Source organism: Mixophyes fleayi, chromosome 1 (assembly GCF_038048845.1).
Source record: "Mixophyes fleayi isolate aMixFle1 chromosome 1, aMixFle1.hap1, whole genome shotgun sequence".
Taxonomy (NCBI): Eukaryota; Metazoa; Chordata; class Amphibia; order Anura; family Limnodynastidae; genus Mixophyes; species Mixophyes fleayi.
This window is the reverse complement of record NC_134402.1, coordinates 324,222,845-324,250,713: the sequence shown is the minus strand read 5'-3', so window position 1 is coordinate 324,250,713 and position 27,869 is coordinate 324,222,845. Positions and strand designations below refer to the sequence as shown.

General features: G+C 42.5%; 1 protein-coding gene across 1 annotated transcript in view; it reads right to left on the bottom strand.

Moving 5' to 3' along the window:
• Positions 1 to 27,869, bottom strand: part of UBE3B (ubiquitin protein ligase E3B) — a 52,723-nt gene that overhangs the window by 6,204 nt on the left and 18,650 nt on the right. The window contains 12 exon segments of the mRNA XM_075210926.1: positions 4,029 to 4,121; positions 4,252 to 4,363; positions 5,909 to 6,091; positions 8,137 to 8,195; positions 8,695 to 8,760; positions 11,907 to 12,044; positions 12,124 to 12,234; positions 12,310 to 12,486; positions 22,341 to 22,460; positions 22,957 to 23,056; positions 24,370 to 24,484; positions 27,677 to 27,820. Coding sequence (XP_075067027.1) covers positions 4,029 to 4,121; positions 4,252 to 4,363; positions 5,909 to 6,091; positions 8,137 to 8,195; positions 8,695 to 8,760; positions 11,907 to 12,044; positions 12,124 to 12,234; positions 12,310 to 12,486; positions 22,341 to 22,460; positions 22,957 to 23,056; positions 24,370 to 24,484; positions 27,677 to 27,820 — 1,418 coding nt within the window.

Sequence of the window (27,869 nt, the reverse complement as noted above, 5' to 3'; positions counted from 1 at the left end):
TGGAGTTTAGAAATCTCTCTATTTTGTGGTCAGAATTATCTTGCAGGGTGGCTGTCCCTGGAATAGGGAGTGTGGTGTGTCGTGCTAAGCGCGCAACCGGTGAATCGGCCCTTGGAACCTGTTCCCAATGGTTGATTTCCTCCTCCTGTAAAGAAAATAAAGCCAGTAAACTACATGGAACAGTAAATTTCCTATCTGGCTGTTTCCAGGATGCCATCCGCTATTTCCTTCAGTTCTACTGATGGAGGAAAGCGGTTCGCACGTTTCCTAGCTTTTTTTAAGAGATTTTGATCTGATGTTCTAGTCACTTCTAGATCCAGAATACCTAAAGTCTGATGAACTGCTACCACCAGGTCGCCAATACCCTAATATCTGGAAGACTCTTCTGGGTCTAAGACTTGTGTAAAATCAGAGTCTTCTATCATTTCACCCTCCTCTTCTGACTATCCCTCTGAATCAGTTAGTGGATGGGTGTCTCTTATTTTTTGGTAATGGCCTTGGCGCATCCAAGAATTGGTTTAACCTATCCAGCCCACTAACTAGGGAAGTCGACCAAGCCGGTTCTCCTGTAAGAGGGTCTTGTGAGGTGCGGACCGATGGAGCCCCAGCCTGTCCCAAATCAGTGGACTCGTTGGTTCCCATAGTCCTGCCTGTTACTAGGGAGTCAATTGCTACTGAGGTAGAGGGGAGAACTGCCGCAACCGCTGGAATCTCTGTTGGTTTAGATAGCAGTTTAACTAATGTCTCAACTCCCTGTGTCAGGGCATTTGCCCATGCTGGCAAGCACACAAAAAGATACTAACTAATCTAGGACAGAGTCAAAAGTTAGTATCTCTTGCAAAGGTTATGTTTTATGCAATTACTATTCTATATTTTTGTAAAAAATGCTATTGCAACAACAACTCTATTTCAATATATCCTTATCTATAATATAAAGATATAAGAAAAATGGTACTTAGCCTTCCAATCAGGCTAAGATTCTTATGGAGCAGGAGAGGTCTGTCTGCAACTCAGTGTCCCAGAGGATGTCTGCAGCTCTTTTCCAGGGCAGTGTTTGGCTCCCTTGGAACAGCCCACTTGCTTTAGACTGCAGGGGGGAAACTCCGTCCTTAGTATCCTCCAACTGCACCTTTTTTCCTGCTCCTTGAGTTTTCTGCTGTTAAAGAGGGTGATCTGCTCTATGTTATGTAGCAGTCGCCATTAGTAGAGGAAACTTGGTATAATCCAATATGGCGGCCCCCGACACTCCGATTTACCAACGCTCTTTGCCGTTTTGGCAGCGCTGGTATCCGGGATTTTTTAGCAGCCTGTCAGCAGCTATAATCCACTTGTCAGCACTGATCGATTTATGTTAATACAAATAAAATAAAAGACACTATCGTTGTAAGTGAGAGCCGCCCGGCTATCGCTAAGTGTGTTCTGCCATCTAACAGAGCGTACTGCTGCAACACTTAAGTTAAAATCTATAGAGGAAAATAGAATAATTTCTTCCTGTCATAAAAGTAAGCCCAACCACCCTTGGCCCCTTAACTAAGAATGAGGAGCTGCAGGGGTTGCAGAGGGGAGGGGTGTATTGGTCTAAATCCTCAGAGAAAGGGATTTAATAGTAAGTACAATAATCCCTTTAAGCAGAAGTAGGACTCAGATGGTCAGATGTCCCAAAGAAACATTCAGTGCTAGCAGAGAAATGGCATGATTCCAGGTGTTGTCTCAGGACTATCCTTCCCTGAAAGGTTAGTAACTGATAAGGTTGCAACAAAACCTTCAGCACACATGGCAGGTGGGGCGTGTGACCCACTAATGAGGAGACAATGTACCCTGGGCATGCTGATTAAGAAAAAACACTCCCCTCCCAGGAACTGGCACACTGGTTAGAAGTGCTGCCTCCCTGGCAGGCGCTATGGGTTCAATTGGAACCAGGGCACTATCTGTGGAAATTGTATGTTCTCCCTGTGTTGGCATGGGTTCCATTCGGGTGCCCCAATTTCCTCCAACAGTCAAGAAACATACTGGTAGGTTAATTGGCTTCTGCTGAAAAGTGGTCCGGCAAGGGCTGATGTGAATTATTAAATATTTTCTTTAAACACTTTGTAATATGTAGGTGCTATACAAATAAAGATCAATAATAACAATACCTTCCACATCAAAAAGGACAATGGTCTTTCCACCATCAGATGGGAGATATCCCCCCTCAAGATAGGAAATCACCATGCAAGAAAGTCGGATGGGAACAGAGATCCGTTCCATGAATGTGAAGCACATTTTGAATGAAGTGCATGTGGAATTGCACAAAAGGCAATACCTCCAGGGTTGAGACCAAGATCTCAACACCTACATCCATTATCGGATGGTATGCACAGGGTGGTCAGAAGTGATGATATTGGCCCATAGGAAAAAATTTGTGGCAGAAACACTCTCTGAAGAACATGTACAAATAAAGACATGGGAATACCATTGACGTCAGTGAAGACTGGGCTAGTTTATGGCTGATCCAGTCGTGTGACTTCAGGAGCTGGATAGTAAGCTGGAAATTGTAAGCTGCCAGCTCTCTGCATTGGACCTTCACCACTGTATCATCCAACGATGAAACAAACTTGACCTCCTGATGATGCAGTAGCACTGGCATGGAGGATATGACCTTGGTTAAGATGCGTGGAGCCGATATTGGACCAGAAGAGAGCTCCCAAAACTGGAAGCAAGACAGAGTAATTGAAGAGGAAGACTCAAGTCATTAACAACTTCCGTTCTCCACATCCTAGTCAGGAGGACTGACCGCTGTCACAAGATTTGGAATTGTCCCATTTACCGGTCCACAAGGACTTAATTTTAGGCTGCATACCCAGACTGTTTTGCACCTACGGAGTAAAAGGAACACTTGCAGTGGAAATTAACTAATTTGGTTTTGTTTTGAGAAAGGAACTCTTCTGAACCATACTTTCCTTGACTATTTCTCTACTTGTTCAAAGTAAATTTAAAGGATACCAAATCCAGAAAACAATTGTGGATGTCCAAGCTAGTCACAAAACCAGAAAGCCCACACCTAGAGAAGGTTAACAACTCCAAATCTCCAAAGCCTACTCTGTTTCAGCCATTGACCCTAGCGTGCCGCTTGATACTGAGGAGGGATGCAAGTAGAGCCAAGAATGTCCCTCTGGTAATATTCTGGCATTTGGCACAGACATAACTTTGGACTACCCTGGAGACTTGTGTTCCCACAGTATGTGTCCTGATTGTGAAGACATCTCTGTTATGGTAATCAAAAGCTACCATTCACTGCCCTCCCCCCTTCCCAGGGCACTGTGGTGACCAGGGGTATGCAGGTAGCTAACTGGCCAAAGGTCCATTTAACCTGCAGCTGATGCCAAGAAGAAAGGTGGGGCGAGGGACTTCCGTATGGAAGCGGGCGGGTAAATTGGGTGAAGAACACTATCTGCCATGCACCACAGTATTAGCAAAAGCACCGTGGAGTGGTGGGTGGCTTCAACATACATTTGCAAATGTGTGCAACTGAGACTTTTGCATTTTTATCTACAGTAGAAATAGCAGATCTGTTGCTGGCTATAGCAGTGTGCTGGGGGGATTTGTCTGTGTTTGTTCCTTTCAGGATAACCCTACCCTTTCATGCACCTGCTATAGCCTATAAATTGATTTGAGCAACTTCCATTTCTTTATATGCACCACAGTATAACTGAGGCAATCCCTTAATTTTGTATAAATAACAATTCTGAATAAAAAAAAATGAAATAAGGGCAAGAGCCGTATGCCAACCACCTATATGCAGGAAACTGTAAAAAGAAATGAGGAAGGAGCAGGAGAACAGAGGAGTCGTCATTTTTTGTTTTCCACTGCCCTGCGTCCTAAGTGTGAAATATAATACACCATCCCACTACTGCTTGAGAAAAATATTTTTTCTGTGGAAAAAAGCTATAGTAAATAAAACATTCTTCGCTATAAACGTAATAAACTGTAATGAGATTTTATATCAAAGAAAATACCTCTAAACTGTATGCTATTGATAAGTATGTTACCTGATCATCCGATACCTCCACACAGCGAATGGAGAATGGTGGCTTAAGGTAGGCAAACCCTAAGAGAGGAGGTCGGGAGCAGCTGGTAACAAACTGAAAGAAGAATATAACAAGTGATTGAATGTAATATGAGTTGGAGCAGGAAATGCTACCACAGATAACACATTGAGATGCTAACAATTATATAGGAGATTAGCAGAAAGGATATGATGTACATTAATACCTTTAGAAACATGGCTTTTTCATCAGAGGTGAAGTCATTAGCCATAATATCCCACAGCCAAATAATAACTCGATGACTGCCATGGAAACCTCCATAGTACACAGTGTGCTTCCTGCAACAACAAAAAGTGTGTTTATACAGTATCAGTATATCAATGTGGGTATATAAAGAATACATTAGAAACACACATAGGTCCTGATTCAGAATGAGATGCATAACCATTTGCATAACGTATCTTTGCGATTTTTCTGTACTGTACATGCTCAAAAAGTGAACATAGGCAACTGCGGCTTTTCAGACATGCATCTTTTTGGCACTTACAACTCCTTATGCCTGAAGAGGTGTGACAGGGGAGGTAAGGGTGTTCTAACGTAGGCAATGAGTGTTGTTAAAACATGTAAGAGCATGTTTAAACAATTGTGTTCGGATTCAGACTGGGGCATAGTTGAGAATACAGCAAGAGGTTACAGAGGTCTAGTAGTGGTGGCAGTTTCCATGATTCTTTCCATGGAACATGAAGCCTTGACCAGACCCTGCACCGCCTTCTTCAGGAATTAACTGTCTTCTAAGGCGATGCAAAGGAGGGTCCCGAGAGCGGTCTGTTTTGGCAAGTGGTCCTGGATACAGAAAACACTTCCCTCCAGAGTTGGCTGCTGTCCAGAAGGATGGCCCCCTCAACCTTTCTGTGCCTAGTATGGGACTGGCACATGACCAGCAGCCCCCACCGGAAACCCTGGGCAACGGGACCCTGCACCCACTTCTCTTGTGAAAGTCCCAATGTCGGGGGCTGACTGCAACTAAGAATGGAGGAGAGGGAGAACCACTAATCTGTAATCTGAGCCTCTAGTGCATGGTTCAGTGCCAGTCCCAAAGCCCGATGCAGTTGGTGGCACAGAGATCCCATGGTATCGTCCACGGTACCTCCTGAGCCCACTCCAGGCAAGTCACAGCTGCAATGGCTGTGGGGATATTTGTGTAGTGATAAAAAGAAGTTTTAAAAAAGCCGGTTGCCAATGGCAGTCATGAAAACGCACCAAGCTGTGGCGGGCACTTTAAAAGGTCTAAAGGTTCCAAGGCTATGGAAGTATTGAGGGGAGGAACAGTACTTTTGATGCCAAATTTAAATTTGGCAAGCTGTAGTATTTCACAGAATTCACATCTCTGCTGTTAGTCAAAGGAATTTTGAACTGAAACATTATTGCTAATTAGTCTGGAACATGAGATGCCCACTGAACACGCCTTGCCCTAAAAACTTGCAGTCCGCTCTATTTACTTGCAACGAAATAGCTGCAACAATTGCTCCCTTCATATGCCCTACAAACAATTCATGGTGGTGCACTGGAGAGTGGTGATCTCCACAACTATGTGGTTGTGAAACAGAATGAGCCAGGAATTCAGGTGACTGGGTTCAGGAACAAGGGTACAATCATTCCTTAGTTTACAGTTAAGGCAGGAATATGTGAAAAGCATGCAAAATACTGTAGCATATGTCTCTGAAAAGAGAATTCACTCACAGAGAAACAACTCTTAAGGGTCACATTATAAGGTGGTCTCACCATCAGTGGGAAGTGTCAGCTTCTAATTTAACCTATTGCTGTATTACGTGAAGGCTTCCTTATATTTACATCAAGCAAAACTTTTAAAATGTTTAACTCACTTGAGATCATCCAAGTCAATCTCAGCATTGTCTCCCGATATAAGACGCTGCAGCTCAGGTGCCGAAAACATGCGTATCCACTCTGGTCGGATGATGGAGCGGAAGCCACTTATAAGAGCAGCTGTCTGGTTCTTAATCTGTGTGTGCATGCGGAAATGAGCCATGAGGTGGATGTAACTGATCCTGCAGAGAAGAGACAAAAGGGAGACTGGATGAGAGACCATGTGAAAGAGATAGATAGGTAGCACAAAGAGAAAAAAGAAGTAGGGAAGAGGAGAAAGTCAAGAACAATTTCAATTTGAGAACAACGGGTAGAAAAGAATGAAGTAAAGGGTGAATAAAGCAAACAAGCAATTATGTTCAGTTTAATTTAAGGGACTCTAACCTGATCTTTGCTTTCTTATACTTGGTATGAGAGAAGAAGTGGCAAAATCGTTTTTGGTTGTTATTTAAAAATATAAAATCCTCTCTGTAGGCCGACATTGTATGTTTATAATTCTGGAATGTTTTGGTTCTTGAACTCCCTTTTAGGTCCCCGTTCGAGCAGAGCTTCCAGCTGGCCTTTCTGTTAAGTTGCATTGTATACAGAAAGATTGTATTACTTTATTCTAGACCGTTTTTGAAAAAAAATGTCTCTTTCTTTTATAATGTTGCAGACTGTGTGAGGGTGTTACAGTACTCCTTTATGACTGACCACCACCTTTTTATGTCAGGTGAGTGGACATGGGCTTTAAACCTATGCGTTGTGTTTTTAGAGCACATAGGGATGGCACCAGTTCTATATAAAAGAAGAACAGCAACTGTTATGAATTGATGCAGAATGTGGTCCTTTAGCAACCTGTATCTCATGGGTAATCACATGAACACCGGGGGTCCCATTTCAGGAGAGAGAGCTATTGGGTCTGAGATGACTCCTATTTCCTCTCATACTAAAAAAAACTGTTATGTCCCAAAATCCTATTGCATTGGAAATAACTTATTTCTCTAGCTTCTAATGTCATTAGCTTACCGATTGCCCTATTTTCATTTAACATAACCCTAAAAAAAAATAATATTATAAAATAATAGTTTAAAAACACTAATAAAACCCCCATCTGCCACAAAATAACAATAAAGTTTACTCATACTCCAACAAACTAAAAATGTTATTGCCATGCACAAGGCAAAAATGCTAAAATGTATCCATCCGGTCATGAAGCTACAAGTACCAGAGTCGTTATGGGGTTAAAACAATCATGTTATCCAATATTCCAGGGCTGTCACAATAGACTTCTAACAATATTAATTGACAATGAACAAGGAGAGGAATTTCAATTAATTTTACTTAATTTGAAGACACTTATTTCTAGTAGCACTGAATAAAATGAAGTATTCAATCCCAGATAGAGCTGTAGTCATTTGCAGAGAGGAGAAGTTCATTTTCACATGTATAGTATTCAAATACAATTTAACATTTGTACTACTAAATAATTAATGAGGCCCCAGCTCAGTCGGTGTTACTATAGCTCTGCACAGTGCTTTAAGAACAGGTATTCAGGAAATAAATCATGTTAAATGTGATATACAACGCCGCAGCTTGTTGGCTAAATATAGTATGAACATTGTTTAAATAAGCTGTTCAGCTTACTGATTTTGTAAAGTGTTTTTCAAAAGGAATCAGCTGAACTTACTATTTTATATGTAGTTTCGTTGCTTCCAATTCAATAAATAAGCACCATAGGTTGTTGATCTGAACCAGGGTCTTGTATGATAGTTGTACACCTAGGTCTTGGAGGACTAACGACACAATTCACCTGAGAAGAGCTGGCTCCAGCTGCCTCATTGGCGATTCCAAAGAGAGGCTCCGCCCCCCAGATATACCCCTCTTTTAGAACGGAAACCTGATTGGACAAGATCACCCTCCAGCATACCAACCTCCGCAGCCCTTAATTCTGGCACATATTGGGCACAGCAATACGCCCAAATTAATAAACAATAAATATTGACAGTAAGAACTTACATTAGTGTACATAACATAGCTGAAATACAGAGACAGTACTAAGTATGTCAAATCTGCTTCCTTCTAAAGTTTTCTGCAGGTAACATTAAATTAAACAAATGATTGTACAAATATGATCATAATGAAAATGGTTTCTAATAACTTAAAACACAATAATATTTCATGACATATACAGTATCTAATTTGATTGCGATTTTCCTTTAAGCAATACATATAACTCAGCACTCACTTGTTTTCGTTGGTAACAGTGATAGATTTCCCTCCAGGGACCAGCTCATGACAAACCAGCTGATAAACACATATAAGTACATTAGTGTGACATAAATAATATTTTTCATTAGTTTTTTTTCATAAAGTATAGAATGTTGTCTACATGAAAACTGTAGTGCTAACATACACTATGACAAACTGCTGCAATTTAGATTATCCATGATTTAGTCTACATTTAGGCCAATGTGCCTGAATATGACCAAACAATTCATAGTATATAAATTATACTAATTATATACTAAGTAGATGGACAGAGTATCCTGATCAGTCCACTGCCTTCTAAGTTATATGAAGATGTCTACATTTCATAAGGTCTACCAAAGGAATTCCATGTAACAGATATAGTTAATAGTAGTCACATGTTAAAGGCAAAGCCAGTGTTGCATTTTTATGCAGCTCTGTGCTGTATTTCACATTTGTTCCCACTTACAATATCAAATTACATAACTAGGTTGGTCCTGATTGATGGGTTAGTCCAAGACAGAACTTAGGCCACAGAAAACAAACAATCATGTACCTGACCCATGACGTCTTCATCATAAGAAAGTGTGAGGCCCAGATCACCAATATCTCCATCATAACGCTGCAAAATATCAGATTATCAATACTACAAAACCAGAATAATACTAAGACACATAATTCAATCAATTCATACAAATAAATATATATTTCATTTTACCAAGACCAATATTTTGTAATGACGAATAAATAAAGGTAATACCAAATTGTATAAAAAAATTAGGAACATCTAAAGGACAATAATATTATTGCTATTATCACAGTTACAGATAATATGAAGGCTAGTCAATAGGATAGTAATGATTTTAATGATATTGCAGGACATTGCATAAGCTCAAATGGATAGCTATAAAAAAAATTATAATTTTTAACCATCTGCTGAAACAGAAACATTTATTTAAGCCAATTTAAAACATGGATTCCATAGAAAAAAAAGCTCAAAGCTTGGAACTTCAAAAAGGATATAAAAGAAAAAAAGGGATATAAAGGATGCATTAATGCTCTGGTCTTGGTATTTATAGAGAAATATATGTTCCACTCTTGTATAAAACTTAACTTTTATTGGCTGTTGTTGCAGCGAAATATAAAACAAATAAATATTAAAACAACTGTGTGCCTTTGAAATCCGCTGGCTAAACTCAACCATTTAATTTGTATAGAGGATACACTGTTAGCAAGATAAGAGACTAGACCTCCATTTGTATGTTAATTGCTCCTTAATTAGAACAGTCACTCATTCTGGACTATTAATAAAAGCATTCATACATAGGATGATCTGGTATGTAGTAGCTACAATTGCTGCAAGGCTGTATTCAGTCTGTAATAACACACTATTACCACAGGTAGGTAAAGATCACAGATTAGCAATTGCTCTTGGCAGGCTATGATTCATAGTTCTGATCTTAAATGTATGGCTAACTGCCTAATCATTGCTCCATCTAACTGTGAATTTTCCTGGAGCGGATATTAAATACTACCTCCCATAATACAATAAGAATATAATGTATTCTGTTGTCCCTCTTGTAATAATTGCCAGCGTGGCTTGCTAACTGCCTAGTTGTTGCTCCTACTAGTCATTGGAGCTATTGAAACAGACCAGAATGCGCCTATTTGCATAAGCTTAATTGATAAAATTATGGTGTCTTGCTAACTACCTATCAAATGCTCCTGCTAGTCTTTGGAGATACTGGAGCAAAAGAAGCTAATTCCTCTTATAGATAATATAGATAGAGTTTCCGCCAGCGGAACGCCGATGCGCATTTCGCTGTGTGCTTAATCGTGGCAAGCCTATCTATATTATCTATAAGAGAAATTAGCTTCTTTTGCTCCAGTATCTCCAAAGACTAGCAGGAGCATTTAATAGGTAGTTAGCAAGACACCATAATTTTATCAATTAAGCGTATGCAAATAGGCGCATTCTGGTCTGTTTCAATAGCTCCAATTACTAGTAGGAGCAACAACTAGGCAGTTAGCAAGCCACGCTGGCAATTATTACAAGAGGGACAATAGACTAACCCTACAACAGAATACATTATATTCTTATTGTATTATGGGAGGTAGTATTTAATATCTGCTCCAGGAAAATTCACAGTTAGATGGAGCAATGATTAGGCAGTTAGCCATACATTTAAGATCAGATCTATGATTCATAGCCTGCCAATAGCAATTGCTAATCTGTGATCTTTACCTACCTGTGGTAATAGTGTGTTATTACAGACTGAATACAGCCTTGCAGCAATTGTAGCTACTACATACCAGATCATCCTATGTATAAATGCTTTTATTAATAGTCAGAATGAGTGACTGTTCTAATTAAGGAGCAATTAACATACAAATGGAGGTCTAGTCTCTTATCTTGCTAACAGTGTATCCTCTATACAAATTAGATGGTTGAGTTTAGCCAGCGGATTTTAAAGGCACACAGTTGTTGTAATATTTGTTTTATATTTCGCTGCAACAACAGCCAATAAAAGTTAAGTTTTATACAAGAGTGGAACATATATTTCTCTATAAATACCAAGACCAGAGCATTAATGCATTCTTTATATCCCTTTTTTTCTTTTATATCCAATCTATGTATATGGTTGCACTCTCTAGATCATGGTATCACTAGTAATATGAACCATGAGGTTGCTATTTAGGAGAATATGCTCGGTATCATTGGTGCGATAGATTTAGGCTTTCCCACCCCCCCCCCTCTTCTTTCCCAATAGATTAGTCATAAACTTCAAAAAGGATCAAGTTTCTCCATGTATAAGGTTATGGTATTATTCTCGAGAATACAATGATTAAAATTAAAATTATTTTTGATCGTCATTTTTACAAAAGAATTTACCTACTCACCATGGTAACTTTTGCCACGGTTGGTTTTATTTGCTTGGTTGATTAATTTTACCCACACAGTCTAAATTACCTAACGCACGTACGTACGTACGTACGTACGTACGTACGTACGTACAGACAGACACACACACACACACACACACACACACACACACACACACACACACACACACAGACCAGGGTTAATATTGTCAGCAGCCAATTAACCTACCATTATGTTTTTGGAGTGTTGGAGGAAACCCACACAAACACGGGGAGAACATACAAACTCCTCACAGAAAAGGCTTGAGTCGAGAATTAAACTCATGACCCCAGCGGTGAGGCAGAAATGCTAACCACTGAGCCACTTTAATAAAATAATAACCCCTCATAATAAAAATATCTCCACTCCTCCTTTTATAAAATGATGCCCCTCTTGATAGAAATGTCTAAGCTCACGCCAAATAAAATGATGTCTCTGCATCATAGAAATGTCTACATTGTGCCAGAGTTAAATTATGTGTATATACCCTTTAAGTAAAATGATAGTTTTCTTGCTGGCCCACCAAACAAATTTGAAAAAAATGGGAAAAAATTACCAATTTTTTTTATTATTATTCCTCCAAATCAGTGGTGGTCATCGTTCTATTCCCTCTGACAAACTTCACTACAGTGAAAAGAATTATGTTTATTGCAGAAGGTATTGCATTTACCTGCTAGTGTAATCTTACAGGAAGTCCAGCAATCTTATGAAACCATTGTGATTTCAGCATTAGAGACTAAGTAGCCTCTACTTGGAGCACTGGTCAGGGCTGCTTCAGAGCTTTATCAGTCCTTTTATGGAGCGCTAGGTCTGAGTGACAAAAAGAACAAATACACAGCACTGACCTTAATGGATGTAAGATTCTTGTAGAACTCAGAGTCCAGGGAAGGCAGCTCATCCACAGAGCTGTAGAAAATGCTGTGATGGTGCCCTAGTAGCTGGCTGAGGAAGAAGGAAGCAAATGGAACATCCACCACAATACCCTAAAATGGGAAATGCACAAGGTTTAATTTAAACAGCAGCTTTGTTTTTTTTAGTAAAAAATTTAGTACAGCAATTTACCTCATACACTGCCTTTCCCAGCATTTTCCCTACAAACTCAAACAACTGGAGGTAGTTCTCATGGATGTAAGATGTAGGAGATGGGTATAATCGATCCCCAGAGCAGGTAGTCTGCAGAAATCAAGAGTAAAAATGGAATAAAAGAAGCACTAGAGGTAAATGAAAGTGGCCTGGTTTGTCAATTACCTTGAAAAGATTCAGTGCAGGATCAAACACTTTCTTTATGATTTCCTCTAAGAATTCCTTAAAAACTCCATCCTGGTCTATTCCAGCCTCATCTACCCCCAAGTCATTGACAAATTTCACACGAATTACACCTTTCATGGCATTCTGGGAAAGCTGTCTCAGCTGGTCATAACCATCCTGTGAAAAAACACAATAGAAAAATACAGACTGCCGCAAATAATCATGCCCTTTCTTAGGACATTTTTACTTTTTAGGATCCCTAAACTCAACAATGTACATTTTCTTTAATCAAACAATACATTGTTCCATATTATCTTGGCTCCAGCACCCCACCTCCATAACAAACAGCTATAGAAATCCCAACAAATCTTACACTGTGTACAAAAGAAGTCTGATATAAAGCAAAAAGCTTAAAGTCTAAAGCAGAGCATGTCAAGGCTGCCTGCAATATTACTGACAATCCTGTGTATGCAAACACCAATCTACTGTTGTAACAGAACATGTACATCCTCTGAACCTCAAGAAATTTGAAATGGTATTCTAACTAGGAGGAAGACAACATGTAACTTGCTTGACACCTGAGTGTCAGAAAGCCTATGTTTTATAAAACATTTTCTTGTGAAAAATTCTCATAAGTATGTTAATTTTCTTTTATAGTAACAAAGTTAAGTTTATGTGCATCCATATAATGTATTACCTTGTCTGCAAATTGTACATGGTGGCAATTGGAGGGAAGAGAGGATTTTTATACTTACGATAAATCCGTTTCTCTGATTCCATCTGGGGCACACTGCGTTCCCTCCCTTCTGCTGTTAATTAAGGGCCTCCTTTTGAACCATTCTGCAGTGCAAAATGGTTCAAAAGGAGGCCCTTGAAGTTTTTAAGCACCAGGTTAAGATCCCAGGGGGCCGTTGCAGGAACATATGGAGGCTGGAAATGTAGGACTCCTTCTAAGAAGGTCTTGACATCCGGAATGTCTGCCAAGCGCAGGTGAAAGTATACCGAAAAGGCCGATATCTGTACTTTCAGTGAACCCAGACGGAGGCCCGCAACCAAGCCATCCTGGAGAAAAGCCAGAAACCGCGGAAGACGAAAGGCAGCCGTGTGGCATGGTCGGTTCTCACACCATCTGATGTAGGTTCGTCAGATGCGGTGCTAAATACAAGCCGAAACTGGTTTTCTAACGCGAAGGAGGGTGTTCACTACTCGTGGAGAGAACCCTCTGGATCTCCACAGGTTGGCCTCAACAGCCATGCCGTTAAATTGAGCCAAGGCAATTCCTGATGTGTGAATGGTGTTTCCTGAAGAAGGTCTTCATGAAGAGGTAATTTCAGACCCGGACCTACCGTTAGTCCAAGAGTTTTTGTGTACCAAACTTGCCTTGGCCAAGCGGGAGCCACTAGTATGAGTGGGCTTTCCCCTTGCTTCAATCGTCAAAGGACTCTGGTATTCATAGGGATGGGAGAAAACAGGTATCCCAACCTGAAGTCCCATGGAATCGTCATTAACTCGATGGCCACCGCCAAGGGGTCTCTTGCTCGAGAGCAAAACTGAGGTACCTTCCTGTTGTGACGCGATGCCATTAAGTCCAGGTCCGTGATCCCTCATCGTATGATCAGAGACTGGAAGACTTCCGGATGGAGTGACTACTCGCCCAACAATATCGCATGCCGGCTGAGAAAGCCCGCTTCCCAGTTTTGGATTCTTGGGATAAAAATTGCTGATATATAGCGGGAACGTGGTTTTCTGTCCAAGTCAAGATCTGAGCAGCCACCCTCATTGCTCTCGCGCTATTGGTGACCCCTGTCTGTTGACATAAGACACTGTGTTGCATTGTCGGACTGCAGACTGACTGGGTGTCCGCGAAGTATCATCTGGGCGCTCTGTAAGGCCATTAGCATGGCTTTTAGTTCCAGAATGTTGATGGGAAGAGAAGTATCCCAAGCGGTCCAAAGTCCCTGGAGCCGTAACCGAAGTACCACAGTCCCCCATGCTGTCAGGCTGGCGACTGTGGTTACGAAGATCCAGAGCAAAGGACCTTCCCACTGTCAGATTGTCCTGGACCATCCACCACCTGAGGGAAGCCTTTGTCTCTGGTTACAATTGTATCAGTTGTCCCTCTAATCTCAGATGAGATCCTGACCACTTCCTCAAGAGGTCCATTGGTAGCAGTGCGAGTGCAGCTGACCATAAGGAATGGTCTCAAAAGTCGATACCATCTATCCTAATAGGCACATGGATAAGTGGACCGACGGTCTGCGGCAGGTCATGACCCGAGCCGTCAGGTTCCTCAGGGATTGAGATTTGTCCTCTGGAAGAAAAACCTTTTGCTTGTTTGGGTCCATGATTAGTCCCAGAAAAGTGGAACCTGATAGTGAGGACCAGGTGCTGATTCAGCAGGAGAGCTGAGGAGGCTTTTATGAGCAAATCGTCCAGATAGGGCACTATTTGCACTCCTCTGGAATGAAGACAGGCTGCCATTACTGCCATTATTTTTGTAAACACTCTGGGTGCTGTCAAAAGTCCAAATGGGAGACTTCTGAATTGGTGGTGAGACGGTCCCACTGTAAATATGAGAAGGGCCTGATGAGCCTTCCAAATAGGTATGTGAAGGTAGGCATCTTTGATGTCTATAGATGCCATGAATTGATCTGGTTCCAGTCCATTGATGACGGACCTGAGGGATTCAATTCGAAACCTGACCACCCGTAGGTGCCGGTTTAACTGCTTTAAGTTTAGCACAGGCCGGAACAAGCATTCCGACTTTGGGACCAAAAAAAGATTGGAGTAAAACCGCTGTCTCTTTTAGTATTCTGGAACCTGGCAGATGACTCCGAAAAGAAGAAAGCAACACATGTAAGCATGGCAGCTTTCTTTCGAGGGTCGTGGGGTAAGCTGGTTGCGAAGAACTGACAAGGTACTGGACCTGATAGATCTATCACGTATCCTGTCTTTCCCCCGAACCCAATGGTCTTCAGAGGATGCTGCCCACTGATCTCTAAACAATAGGAGATGTCCACTTACTCCCGCAGCCGCGAGAAGGGGAGGGAGACCGTCAAACTGACTGTTTTTATGGAAGCTTGGGAGATGGACGTTTAGTGGAGAAGGAAAACCTACCTCTATATCCTATGTCCTATAGAGGCTGAAGTTCTCAGTCTATGTGTCTGGCCCTGGCCAGCAGAGCACCCACGAAAAGGACTGTCTAAATGAACCAAACATTGGTGTTCTAGGTTTTCGGACATTTACTGGGAGAAAGATGCTTTTGCCTCCTGTGGCCTGGCAAATTATGCTGTCCAGTTCAGGGCCGAATAACACTCCCCCTGAATAAGGGAGTGATTCTACCAACTTTTTTGATTCTGTGTCAGCATCCCAGGATCCTGAACCATAAGGTTTCCCTGGCCGCTACTGCGGTTGCAGAAATAAATGAAGAAATGATGGCTACATTCTGGGAGGCCTCGTATAAGTATCCAGAAGCCTCCTTGAGATGCAGGGCAAGAGGGAGCAATTCCGAATTTTGCAGACCCGCAGATAATTGGTCAGCCCATGTTTCCATAGCCCTAGCAACCCATACAGATGAAAACAGGTCTGAATGACGTACCTGCCACAGTGTAGATAGACTTTAAAAAACCCTCTATTTTGCGGTCAGAATTATCCTGCAGGTTGGCTGTCCCTGGGATAGGGAGTGTGGTGTGTTGTGCTAAGCACACCATCGGTGAATCAACCGTTGGGACCTTTTCCCAATGGTTGATATCATCCTCCTGTAATGGATATAAATCCAGATACCTTCGCGGAACAGTAGATTTCCTATCTGGTTGATTCCAGGATGCTTCCGCTATTTACTTCAGTTCTAGTGATGGAGGAAAGTGGTTTGCACGTTTTCTAGCTCTTTTGAAGAGACTTTGATGTGATGTTTTAGCCTCTTCTAGATCCAGAATTCCTAATGTCTGATGAACTGCCACCACCAGGTCATCAATACCTTGATATCTGGAAGACTCTTCTGGGTCTATGACCTGTGAAGAATCAGAGTCTTCTATCAGTTTACCCTCCTCTTCTGACGATTCCTCCGAATCAGAGAGTGTCAGAAGGGGGTTAGTGGATCGGTGTCGCTTATTTTTGGGTAAGGGTCTTGGCACATCCAAGAACCGATTTAACCAATCAAGTCCTCTAACTAGGAAAGCCGACTAAGCCGGTTCTCCTGTAGGAGGGTCTTGTGAGGCGAGGACAGACGGAGCCCCAGCCTGTCCAAAGTCTGTGGACTCGGCGGTCCCTGTATTCCTGCCTGTTATGAGGGGGTCAATTGCAATTGAGCTAGAGGGGAGAACTGCTGGAATCTCTGGTTAAGCTGCTATCTAAACCAACAATGTCTCAACCCCCTGTGTCAGGGCATTTGCCCATGCTGGTGTTTCCGCTAGTGGCAGTGTGCTAACCTGAGCCTACACAGCCAGGGTATCCCCGCTGCAATCAGCACAAATCACCCCTGGGTCCTGTAGTCCCATTGGTAACTTATCTTTACACTTGGAACAGGTATAATATTTTGCCCGATGTGCCTTTCCCTTATCAGACATTTTTAAGGGAACTGTATAACAGTAAAAGAGTGAAATACAGGCAATCACTCACAAGCAAACAGAAAGTTATCATCATCACATTTATTTATATAGCGCCACTGATTCCGCAGCGCTGTACAGAGAACTCATTCACATCAGTCCCTGCCCCATTGGAGCTTACAGTCTAGATTCCCTAATATATACATACACACACACACACATATATATATATATATATATATATATATATATATATATATATATATATATATATTTTTTTTTTTTATTTTATTTTTATTTTTAGGAGTGTGGGAGGAAACCGGAGCACCTGGAGGAAACCCATGCAAACACAGGGAGAACATACAAACTCAGCACAGATAAGGCCATGGACGGGAATTGAACTCATGACCCCCCCCAGCGCTGTGAGGCAGAAGTGCTAACCACTAAGCCACTGTGCTGCCCAAAGTAACTAAGTAATCTATGACAAACATTAGTATCCCTTGCAAAGGCTTTGTGTTATGCAATTAATATTCTATATTTTATTAAAAAATGCTATTGCAACAACAACTTTGTTTGAATATACCCCCATCTATGATATAGAGATATAAGAAAAGTGGTACTAGGCCTTCCAATCAGGCTAAGATGTCTTATGGAGCAGGAGAGGTCTGTCAGCAACTCAGTGTCCCAGAGAATGTCTGCTGCTCTTTTCCCGGGAAGTTTTTGGGGGACTCTGTTCTTAGTACACTCCGAATGCACCTTTTTCCTGCTCCTCCTTGAGTTTTAGGCTGTTAAAGAGGGCGATCTGCTGCATCTATATTATGTACCAGTCGCTAGTAGCAGATTTCTGGTGGCCATTTTTCTGAATGCACAACTACCACCCCTCCTTTGCTGAGGAGGGGACTTGGTATAATCCAATATGGCAGCCCCCGACGATTCGATTTACCGGCGCTCTTTGCCGTTTAGGCACCACTAGTATCATGGTCCTGAAGTAGCCTGGCAGCGGCAATAAGCCGCTTGTCAGCACTGACTGATTTGTTAAACTAAAAATAAAAAACCAAGTACAAAAACTTTCTAAGCAATTGAGAGCCGGCCGGCTCTCAGCTTGCAGAGCACACTTATTCAGCAAGTAACAGAGCACACTGCAGCCAAGAAGTTAGATTTAGTTGAAAAATAGAACAAATTCTTCTTGTCATAAAAGTAGAAGGTTCTTGAAAAACTTGAAGTACAATGTCCTGGTTTAAGTGAAACCCCAATACCACCTTAGGTTGAAAAAATGGAACAGTACGGAGGACCGTCCTATCATTATGGAAAACTAGATATGGTAAAGGCTAAAAAAAGGAGGAGACTTAAGCATTGAAAGTTCCAAATTAAGATCCCACAGAGCAGTGGGTGGTAAGTAGGGCGGCTAAATGTGCAACACCCCCTGAAGAAAAGTCCTTATGTCTGGCATGTCCGCCAACCGCAACTGAAAATAGACTGATAAGGCCGATACCTGAACCTTCAAGAAACCCAACCGGAGGCCCATTTGAAGACCATGCTGTAGAAAAGCCATAAAAAACGAGGAAGATTAAAAGTCGCAGTATGGTGGTCTCTACTCTCACACCAACTAATGTAGGTTCACCAAATCCTGTGGTAGATACGAGCAGAAACAGGTTTCTTAGCCAGCAAAAGATTGTTCACCACCCTGGAAGAGAACCCTTTTGACTTCCAGAGGTTGGCTTCAAAAGCCATCCGAGGAAAGTCCTGGTGTCGAAACGGCGAAGATGAAGAGTCACTGCCCTCCAGCCCTGATGATTGGCGTTGTGACAATTATCCAGGACACTGCAGCAAACAACCTGCTAACAATAGTCTCGAACTCTCCACCAGTGAAGGGACAACCGGGTCTCTTGAGACAGACGGACAGGCTGGGAGTCCAATCTGAGATGAGACCCTGACCACTTCGATAGAAGATCCCACTGAAACTGTCTGGAGTGGTATCTTCTGTAAGGGATAGTCTTGAATGTTGAGACCATCTTCCCTAGGATCTTCATGCATAAGAGCATGAAGGAACTATGTTGAGACAACTCCCGGTTCGTCAAGATCTGAATGGATCGGGCTTTGTCCTCGGGAAGGAACACCTTCTGTTCTCTGGTGTCCATGATGAGACCCAAGAATGTCATCCTTTGGCAAGGTATTAACTGAGACTTGTTTAGATTTAAGAACCATCCGTGAGACTGACGTTGACTCAAGAGATGAGCGGATGCCGCCTTGAAGAGAAGATCGTCTAGGTAGGGCACTATTCTGACCTCCCTGGAACGAAGACAACTGGCCATCACCGACATGAAAACTTTGTGAAAACTCTTGGCGCTGACAGAGACCAAATATGAGTGCCCTGAACTGGTAGTGGGAGGCTCCAATGAAGCGAAGTAGGGAATGATGACCCTCCCATATTGGAATGTGCAAGTAGGCATCCCAAATATCTATGGATGCCAGGAATTCTTCCGGTTCCAGGCCATTTATTACAGACCGAAGAGATTCCATGCAAAATCTTTCCACCCATAGGTGTACATTTAGGGACTTTAGATTGAGAATTGGGCAGAAGGAACCATCCGGTTTTGAGACTAAGAATAGGTTTGAGTAGAATACCTGGCGTCTCTACACTTCCGGAACTGCGCAAATGGCCCCTGCGGAAAGAAGAGAAGCGACACAATCCAACATCGCTTGTTTCCTTTTGGGATCTAACGGTAAGGAGGTGGGAAAGAACCGAGCGGGGCCTGACCCACTAGACTGATCATGTAGCCCCTTGTCATAATCCCCTGAATCCATTGATCTGGGGAGGACGCTATCCACTGTTCCCTAAATAAATGCAGACGCCCTCCCGCTCCCGCGAGGAGAGGAGGATGCGAGTCATGCTGCAGGTTTATCCTGCAGCTTGGGAGCAGCAAGCCTTGCTGAGGAAAAGGAGGAAGACCTTCTTTTTTGCGAATGCCCTCTGAAGCCAAAGGATCTGCCCCTGCTCGCCTGACCTCTATTGGACGAGTTCCCTCGAAAGGGCTGACGAAACGAACTGAACCTGGGTAGCTGAGACTTTGGTACATTTGTTGGAAGGAACGTGCTTGTTCCCCCGTCGCCTGAGAAATTATATTATCCAGCTAAGGGCCAAACAGTACCGATCCCGAATATGGAAGAGCCTCAAGGGAACACTTTGACTCTGCATCAGCTTTCCAGGATCTAAGCCAGAGGGATCGTCTTGCTACCACCGCTGAGCCAGATGCAGCGGAAGAAATTGAGGCTGCATTTTGAGCTGCCTCATATAAATAGCCCGATGCCTCTTTAAAGTGCAGAGCAAGGGGGAGAAGGTCGGAATCCTGAAGTGCTGCCGGAAGCTGGTCAGCCTAGGACTCCATGGCCCTGGCAACCCATGCTGATGATAGCATAGGTCTAAAAGAAGCTCCTGTAGCTACATAGATGGAGTTTAAAAATCCTTCTACTTTGCTGTCAGTAGCATCCTGAAGGGAAGCTGAGCCCGGGACTGGCACAGTGGTGTGACATGCCAGGAGTGCTACTGGCGTGTCAACCCTTGGTACTTGTTCCCAACGGTTAACATCTTCCAACTGTAGAGGATACAATTCCATGAATCTTTTAGGAACGTACTACCTTGCGACCCGGTTGAGACCAACCTGTCAATAGACTGTGCGTCTTTTTATATTTTTAAAAAGACCTTGATCCGGAGCGGTAGGCTCATCTATGTCTAAAAGGTCTAAGTTCCTTCTAACTACTAGGACCAGATCCTCAATGCCTTGATTCTTTGAGAATACTCAACATCCGCCACCTGGTGACCGACTGTCTCGTAAGGAATTTCTCCAATCTCTTCAGATGATATTTCTGATTCTGATACTGAAAGAAGAGGATGATTGGTTCGCTTACGTTTGGTTCTAGACAGAGAAGATCTCGGAGAGTCTAGAAACTTGTTCAGTCTATCAATTCCCCTAACCAAATAGGAGGACCAAGCGGGCTCCTCTACAGGAGCCCACTGGGAAAAAATAAAGGATGAAGGGCCAGCGGTTGCTAAGTCTGTCCCGTTATTAACCTGTTGTTGGAGTACCGCTGAAACTGTAGCCCCCCTCCCTATCGAGGTAGAAGGAGAGCTCCCTGTCAGCGCTGTAGTCTCCGCCTGACGGGAGAGAACTGCACCAGAGTGCCCATCGACTGTGCCAGCGATACAGCCCACCCTGGTTCTTCCGTTAACAGAGAAATACTGCCCTGGGCCCCGATGTTAAATCAATAGCACTCACGTTTTATAATTATGCCTACCTCCATTCCCAACAATAATAATATTCACATTTGATAAGTAGACCTATTACCCTCCAACCAGCCCCAACATTAAACAGTATACCCATTTAATCAAAACCTATTTCCCTTCCTCCAAACAGTCCCAGCATTAAATTAAAGGTTCCGTCACCTCACCTTAAATAATTAGCCACCACCTACACTCCAATATTAAATAGCCTATCTCCCCCACTCTATATTAACATACTGCTCCAAGACACACACGCCATATTAACATACTGCGGCCACCCACCCACACACGCCATATTAACATATTGCAGCCAACACACGCGCCATATTAAAATACTGCGGCCACACACACTATTTTAACATAGCACACACACACTATATTAACATACATTTTCACTCACTCTCCCCCCAGCAGACATGTTTACTCACCCTCCCCCCCAGCATCCATGTTCACTCACTCTTTCCCCAGCAGCTATGTTCACTTAAATCCCCCCCAAGCAGCCATGTTCACTCACTCCCCCCTCCCCCCCAGCAGCCATGTTCACTCACTCTCCCACCCCTATTCCCCCCCTTCCTCGGTGAAGGAACTGGGTTTGTGTGTACTTGGATGATGAAAATCAGGGTTGGGAATAGCATTAGATTCTCCATTGGAAAGTGCAAGCTGGGGGTGTGTGTGTGCTTGCAGTACTAGCTGGGGGGTGTGTGTGCTTAAAGTGGCTTATTCTGGCCAGAGGACAGATTAGCATTGCAACAAAAGAAAGATAATTAGGGCTGGAGGTCCTTGGCTTGAAATATTCCTCTAAGTGGTTGCATATGTTGCCATATGCAAATTAGCTTATCAGAGCCCAGGTGCAAATGCAGGGAAGGGCCACACCTGGGAATATGTATGGATATGGAAAATGATGGAAGGATGTAGTAGGTGCCAACCAGTACCAGAGGAGCATAGCAGAAGCCCACCTTCCATGCCCACCAGAACTGCAACCATAGCAGTAACAGAGGATTAAAAGGTCAGGTCATATGAAGCCAGACTGAGTAAAAGTCTGTATGTCACTCGGCAGTTGGTGATGACATCACACAGTACTGCTGTACTCACTAAACTCTTTAGAATTGTTTCCTACTGATAAGAAGACTGTATGATACTTTCCTTCCCATCAGATAAAATTTAAAAGTATGAAAAAACATCTGCTGTTAAACTGATCTTTGACATACCTCCAGCATCCGTGATCTTCGTATAGTGATGTGTGTAACATGTGGCGAAGCAATGTTTGTCTCCACTAAACCCAGCTTCTCCTTTTCCTTAGTAACTATATTTCTGAACAAAAGGACTCTCTGTAGGACAGAAACAGAAGCTAATTATGGTTTGCATTGGCTTTCTGTACCAAGTACTCTATTAAACATGCACAGGTGGACAGTGCAGGTAAAATAAGACAAAAAGTGCCAGATTAGAGATGACATATTTATAACTGAAAATGCAACTATTGTCTAAAGTGACTGTTTCCAGATTCTAGCTGTAAAAAGGGATATAGTGTGTAAATCTGTGCTGTGTTTTTGTTTTTTTCTGCAAACTCAGGCAAATGTAACTTATTGTGACATAATACAAAAGAAGAGCACAAATAATCACCGTCTTTGACAGAAGTTGCATTAGAGTTTTAGAGATACCAAAAATGTCTAGAAACAGTCCAACATATTTTACAATGTTAAACAGGAACATTTTTCAATATGTGGGCAAATAATTGTCTGAACATGTTTTTGGATTTATTCATTTACTTTAAGAATTAAATCAATAGCTGCAGTTATGAGCATGGATGTATGCAGTGCCACTTACATTTTTATGTGGGATGACATGAGGGATGTACTGGAGCAGGAATTGGGCTCTCTTTCGCTCCTTGTCCAGTTCTTGGAACAGCAAAGCTGGTTTAAGATCTCTAGAAGAACACACAACATATAGAGTTGTACAATCAGTCCCTGCCTCAGTGGAGCTAAGAACTTCCCTACAATAGGCACACAAACACAAACCAGGGCCAATTATGTCAGAAGCCAGCTACCCTACCATATCTTTGCACTCTGTGTGGAAACCCACGTAAACACTAGTGAAATACCAGACCCCAGGTAAGTAATATTCTGCAAATATGTCTACCTTATAAAATGCCAACCTAAACTGAAAAAAAAAATGGGGCTATCCTTAAAAGAAAAACTGCTTTAAAGACATTTTCTGAATAGACGTGTACAGGATGAAGCCACTTCTTAAACCTCAACCATTTCGCAAAATATTAATGGTGTTGAGCTAACAATGAGGAGTAAAACAGGGCAAAATGATTTACACACAGTCTAACACTGCTGTAAAAAGTGTCACATAACATATCTGAAAGAGACACTCAAATATATTTTCTAACCACACAACACTCAGATTAGCCAAGCTATGCTGCAAGTGTATAATGTACCCCATCTTCCTCTTCCAACTTGTCTGGCCCTGCCCTTATCTCACAGGTTATTGCCTACAAATAGTAATTTCCTATATGAACTTATTAGGTCCCTGGTCCTGGAAAACACCAAAATATGCATTTTAAGTTTTCTGAAATACTCTTATGCCAGCAAATATTTCACAATCCCCTTTAAACAATAATTTTTCATAAATAGAGGCTGTCCAGACAGGTTCTAAAAGATTTGCTAGCCTTGGCTAGACTGTCACCTCCCATATTCGAGAGCATGCCACAAATGGTAAGAGCATAAAGCAACATGGCCACATGCAGAAGTAGTCAAATTAGTCGAGATCTGGCTGTTCGGCAGTTTTGCTGAGCAGCAGTATCTCTTCTGTTGTCAATGGGGCCTATTATTGAACAGGAGGTTTTCTGTGGTCATCTTCCTGCATTTTCCAACATGTCCAGCAATAATCCAATTTATTTTGGTCATCTTACTATAAGACATGGTAATATTAGGGCCATATGCACTGCAATATTAGGCAAACTGAACAATATCAAAGCAAATATTACAGTTTGTGTGGCCAACATAATAGGATCTATTTCCTACTCTATTATTTCCCCGATAATGTACCTTGTGCTCTACTTATGAATCTAAGGACTTAAACCACAACACGCTTCCTCCAACTACCTTTGTTAACCCTACCTATGGTTCAGGTTCCTTCAGCTTAGAAATCTGTTATTGCCACTTCGATATTTAAGAGTTTTATCTGTTGTCAAAACACTAAGTGTCACACACATCTTACGATACACACACTCACTTTCTCAACCAATGGTCTTCTGGGGCAAATCTCCTGCGGCAGTCTCTCTCATATAGCACCATCAGCCAGCCATGCACTGAATGGAAAAGCTCAAGCGTTTCTCCTTTTGCATTCTCTGCAAAAAACAAATCTACAATTTATTCCTTAAAGTAGACAGAAATGGTATTGGTAGCAGTGTAAAAGTTGTTAGTACTCCTGCTATACCTAAACATGTATGTGTAGTCGAGCTATTGCTGTAATAATAGGAATTTTATACTTGCGTAGACTACACTTCTCGAGGACAGCAGGAACATTGGGGTATAGTGTAGCGAGATAGGTGTGTGAGCACTTTAAGAACCTTTAACACTTGACCCTAGCTCCTCTCCCTCTATACACCTCTCCTGTTAGGCCTCAGTTTATGTTAACCAAGCCACACAGAAAATGAGACAATAGAGAGAGAAACAAACAGAAAGGAGGAAACAACAACAACATCCTCCTGAACACAAAACACAACATGTCACACAAAAGGAGAAACTATAGTGTCAAGGGTGGGCACCTGGTTCTCCCCAGTGGACGAAGAGAAATGTAATTAACATAAGAATAAAAATCCTATTTTCACTATTCACAAACCGAGCCTTAAGCCACCTCAGGATCCTCTGGCATGGATGTTCTACGCTTTCCACCCTAGTACGGAAACGCGCTATGTCTATTTATTGTTTATGTTGATGTATACATGTAGGTCTGCCTTGCACTGGCCAGCATTACTTTGTTATGTGAACGTCATTTTTATTTATTTTGTACCTCTCCATCTCCACCCTTCCCCCATGTGCTACGCCTTCACTGTCTATGCTTTTCCCCCATATATAAGGAAACGTTTAAAGGGAATGACTTGAATGTTTGTATGGTAATGCTCAATGTTTTTGTTTTCTTATGTCCCCTTTCTAAATAGAGTTAAAAAATAAAATAAAATCCTATTTTCTCCCACATACGTTGGGGGAAACGGGGAACATTGGGGATGTCCCAAAGCTGCCATCACAGTCGGATTGCTCAGAAGAAACAGAGCGAAGCACCTTTTCTTCAAAACTGGCATCCCTGGATGAAAACACATGAAACCTGTAGAACCAGGTAAAAGTGTGAATCGAGGACCAGGTGGGCGTCTGACTTTTCAGTTGAGGCAACATACTGTGGCGCCCAGGAAGCACTTACCGACCTCGTGGAATGAGTCCGAAGATTATCCAGTACTGGCTGCCCAGCCCCACCATAAGCCATGCCCGAGCAAAGATGCCCTATAGGCTGGCCAGCCCCTCTTGTGCTCATTATAAAGGACCAAAAGATCCTCAGTCTTGCGCACATATTGGGTCCTGCGCACATAAATAAGCAAAGCTTGCACCACATCTGGAGATCGAAAGGAGCCTCATACTCCAAAGACAGACACCTGGTCAGGGTAGAGCAGGGATGATTATATACAGATTTATGTGGAACTGGGACACAACTTTGGAAAGGAAGAAATGGCCAAAGAGAATACAGTCAATTTCAAGTCCACAGTGTCCAAGGATTCTAAACGGGAATGCTGCAAAGCATTCAACACCAAGTTTAAATCCTAAGACGCCACCAGAGGAACATAGGGAGGCGGCACATGAAGCACCTCCTGCAGGAACATCTGCACATCAGGCATCAAAGCAAGTCTTTTTTGAAAAAAGACAGAAAGACTAGACACCTGAACCTTAAGCAAACTGAGGCGCAAGTCAGCGTCCAGCTCATCCTGTAAGAACATAAGTAACCCAGATAATTGAGAAGAGGCGGTAGGATACCCCTTCCTTTCGCACCAGTTAGTATATGTCCTGTAGACACGATGATTGTTTTAGGCTGAACCAGCTTCCGAGCCTTAAGCATGGTTTGCACCATGAGCTCGAAGGATCATGTCTTCAACAGCCACACCGTTAAAGCCAGACGTTCTAAACCAATATAAAAAAAAAAGGTCATTTACTTAACAGGTCTGGCTGGAGCAGCAGACACCATCATGGCTGACTCACAGCCATGGAGAGAATGACGGTGTACCAGGCCCTCCGAGGCAGATCCAGTGCAACCACATTGGCCAGGATGCCTTCTTTCTTCACATTCTTCAAGACACTCAGAAACATGGTTACCGGAGGGAACAGGTACCACGAGGGAAAGGACATGGCGCCTATCAAGTCTGCCCGAGGATCTCTTGCCCTGGAGCAGAAGAGCTTGACCTTGCGGTTAAACCAAGATTCTATCATGTCAATGTCCAGTTGACCGCACCTGTCCACCAACTCGAGAAACACCTTTCACCAGGGTGAAGAGTCTGCCTGCTCTTTCTGAGCCCCCCAGTTTTTCACCCCTGGAATCAAAATCGCAATGTCTCTCACATTGCTAAACGACTCCTGGTGCCACCCTGCTGACTGACATATGTCATTATTGTGACATTGTCTGACTGGATCTTTACTGCCCTGCCATGCAGCAAACATGCACTGACCAGACAACGGTACACCGGGCACAGTTCCACGACATTGATCGTAAGCTTGGATTGCTCCAGAATCCAAAGACCATGAAAACTGGCATCTGTTGTCACCAAAGCCCAATCCAAGACTGAAAATGGGCAACCCCTGCAGAGACTGTCCATCTGAAACCACCGAAAGAGTGACCGATACACCTGAGGGGAAAGACGAAACACTTGACTCGAAAGGTTCAAATGAGGTCTGTTCCACTACGAGAGGAGTTCCATCTGAAATTCCCTTGCATGAAATTAAGCAAACTAGACGACCTTGACAGTCAATACCATCTTAACCAGAAACTTCATGCAGAAGTGTACCGAGGTCTTTCTGACAGCCAAAGGAGACCTTACCATCCTCCGTAAGTGAAACTTGTCGGGTGGCAAGAACACCCGCTGTTTGCGGGTGTCGAAGGGAGGATCCAAAAAAGATTAAACATAAAAAGGGCTGCCCAGCAGGCCAAATATATCCTATACGCCTACACTAAACTAAACTGAGGCCTAAAATGAGAGGGGTATAGAGGGATAGGAGCTTGGGTCAAGTGTTAAAGTTTCTTAAACTGCCAGCGCGCCTATCACCCTACATTATACCCCAATGATCCCAATGTCTTCCAATGGATACAGGAGAAAATTAGGTTTATCTATACAAGATACAGTGTAAAGGACATAAGGGGAGTGGTTTATTAAGAGAAATGAATAGATGAAGAGGTTGGGGGGGTAAGGAGAAAAAAAACCATATGTACTAAAGAGGAGAAGCGGTGGGGAGCTTGAGGTCACATGAATGTGGTGAATCTGTACTGTACTGCCAAGTCTTACCCAGGAGACCATCCCAAATCATCTTGAACACAAAGCAGTTGAGAAAGGAAGAGATGGTGACAAGTTCCTCAAGTTTAAACGATACCTGCTCTTCATACACCTCAATATCATCCAGAATCCTGTCAAATACAACAGCATACCATAATTTGGCAGATTATCACATATGGGTTATAACATGTCAAAAATCATATCA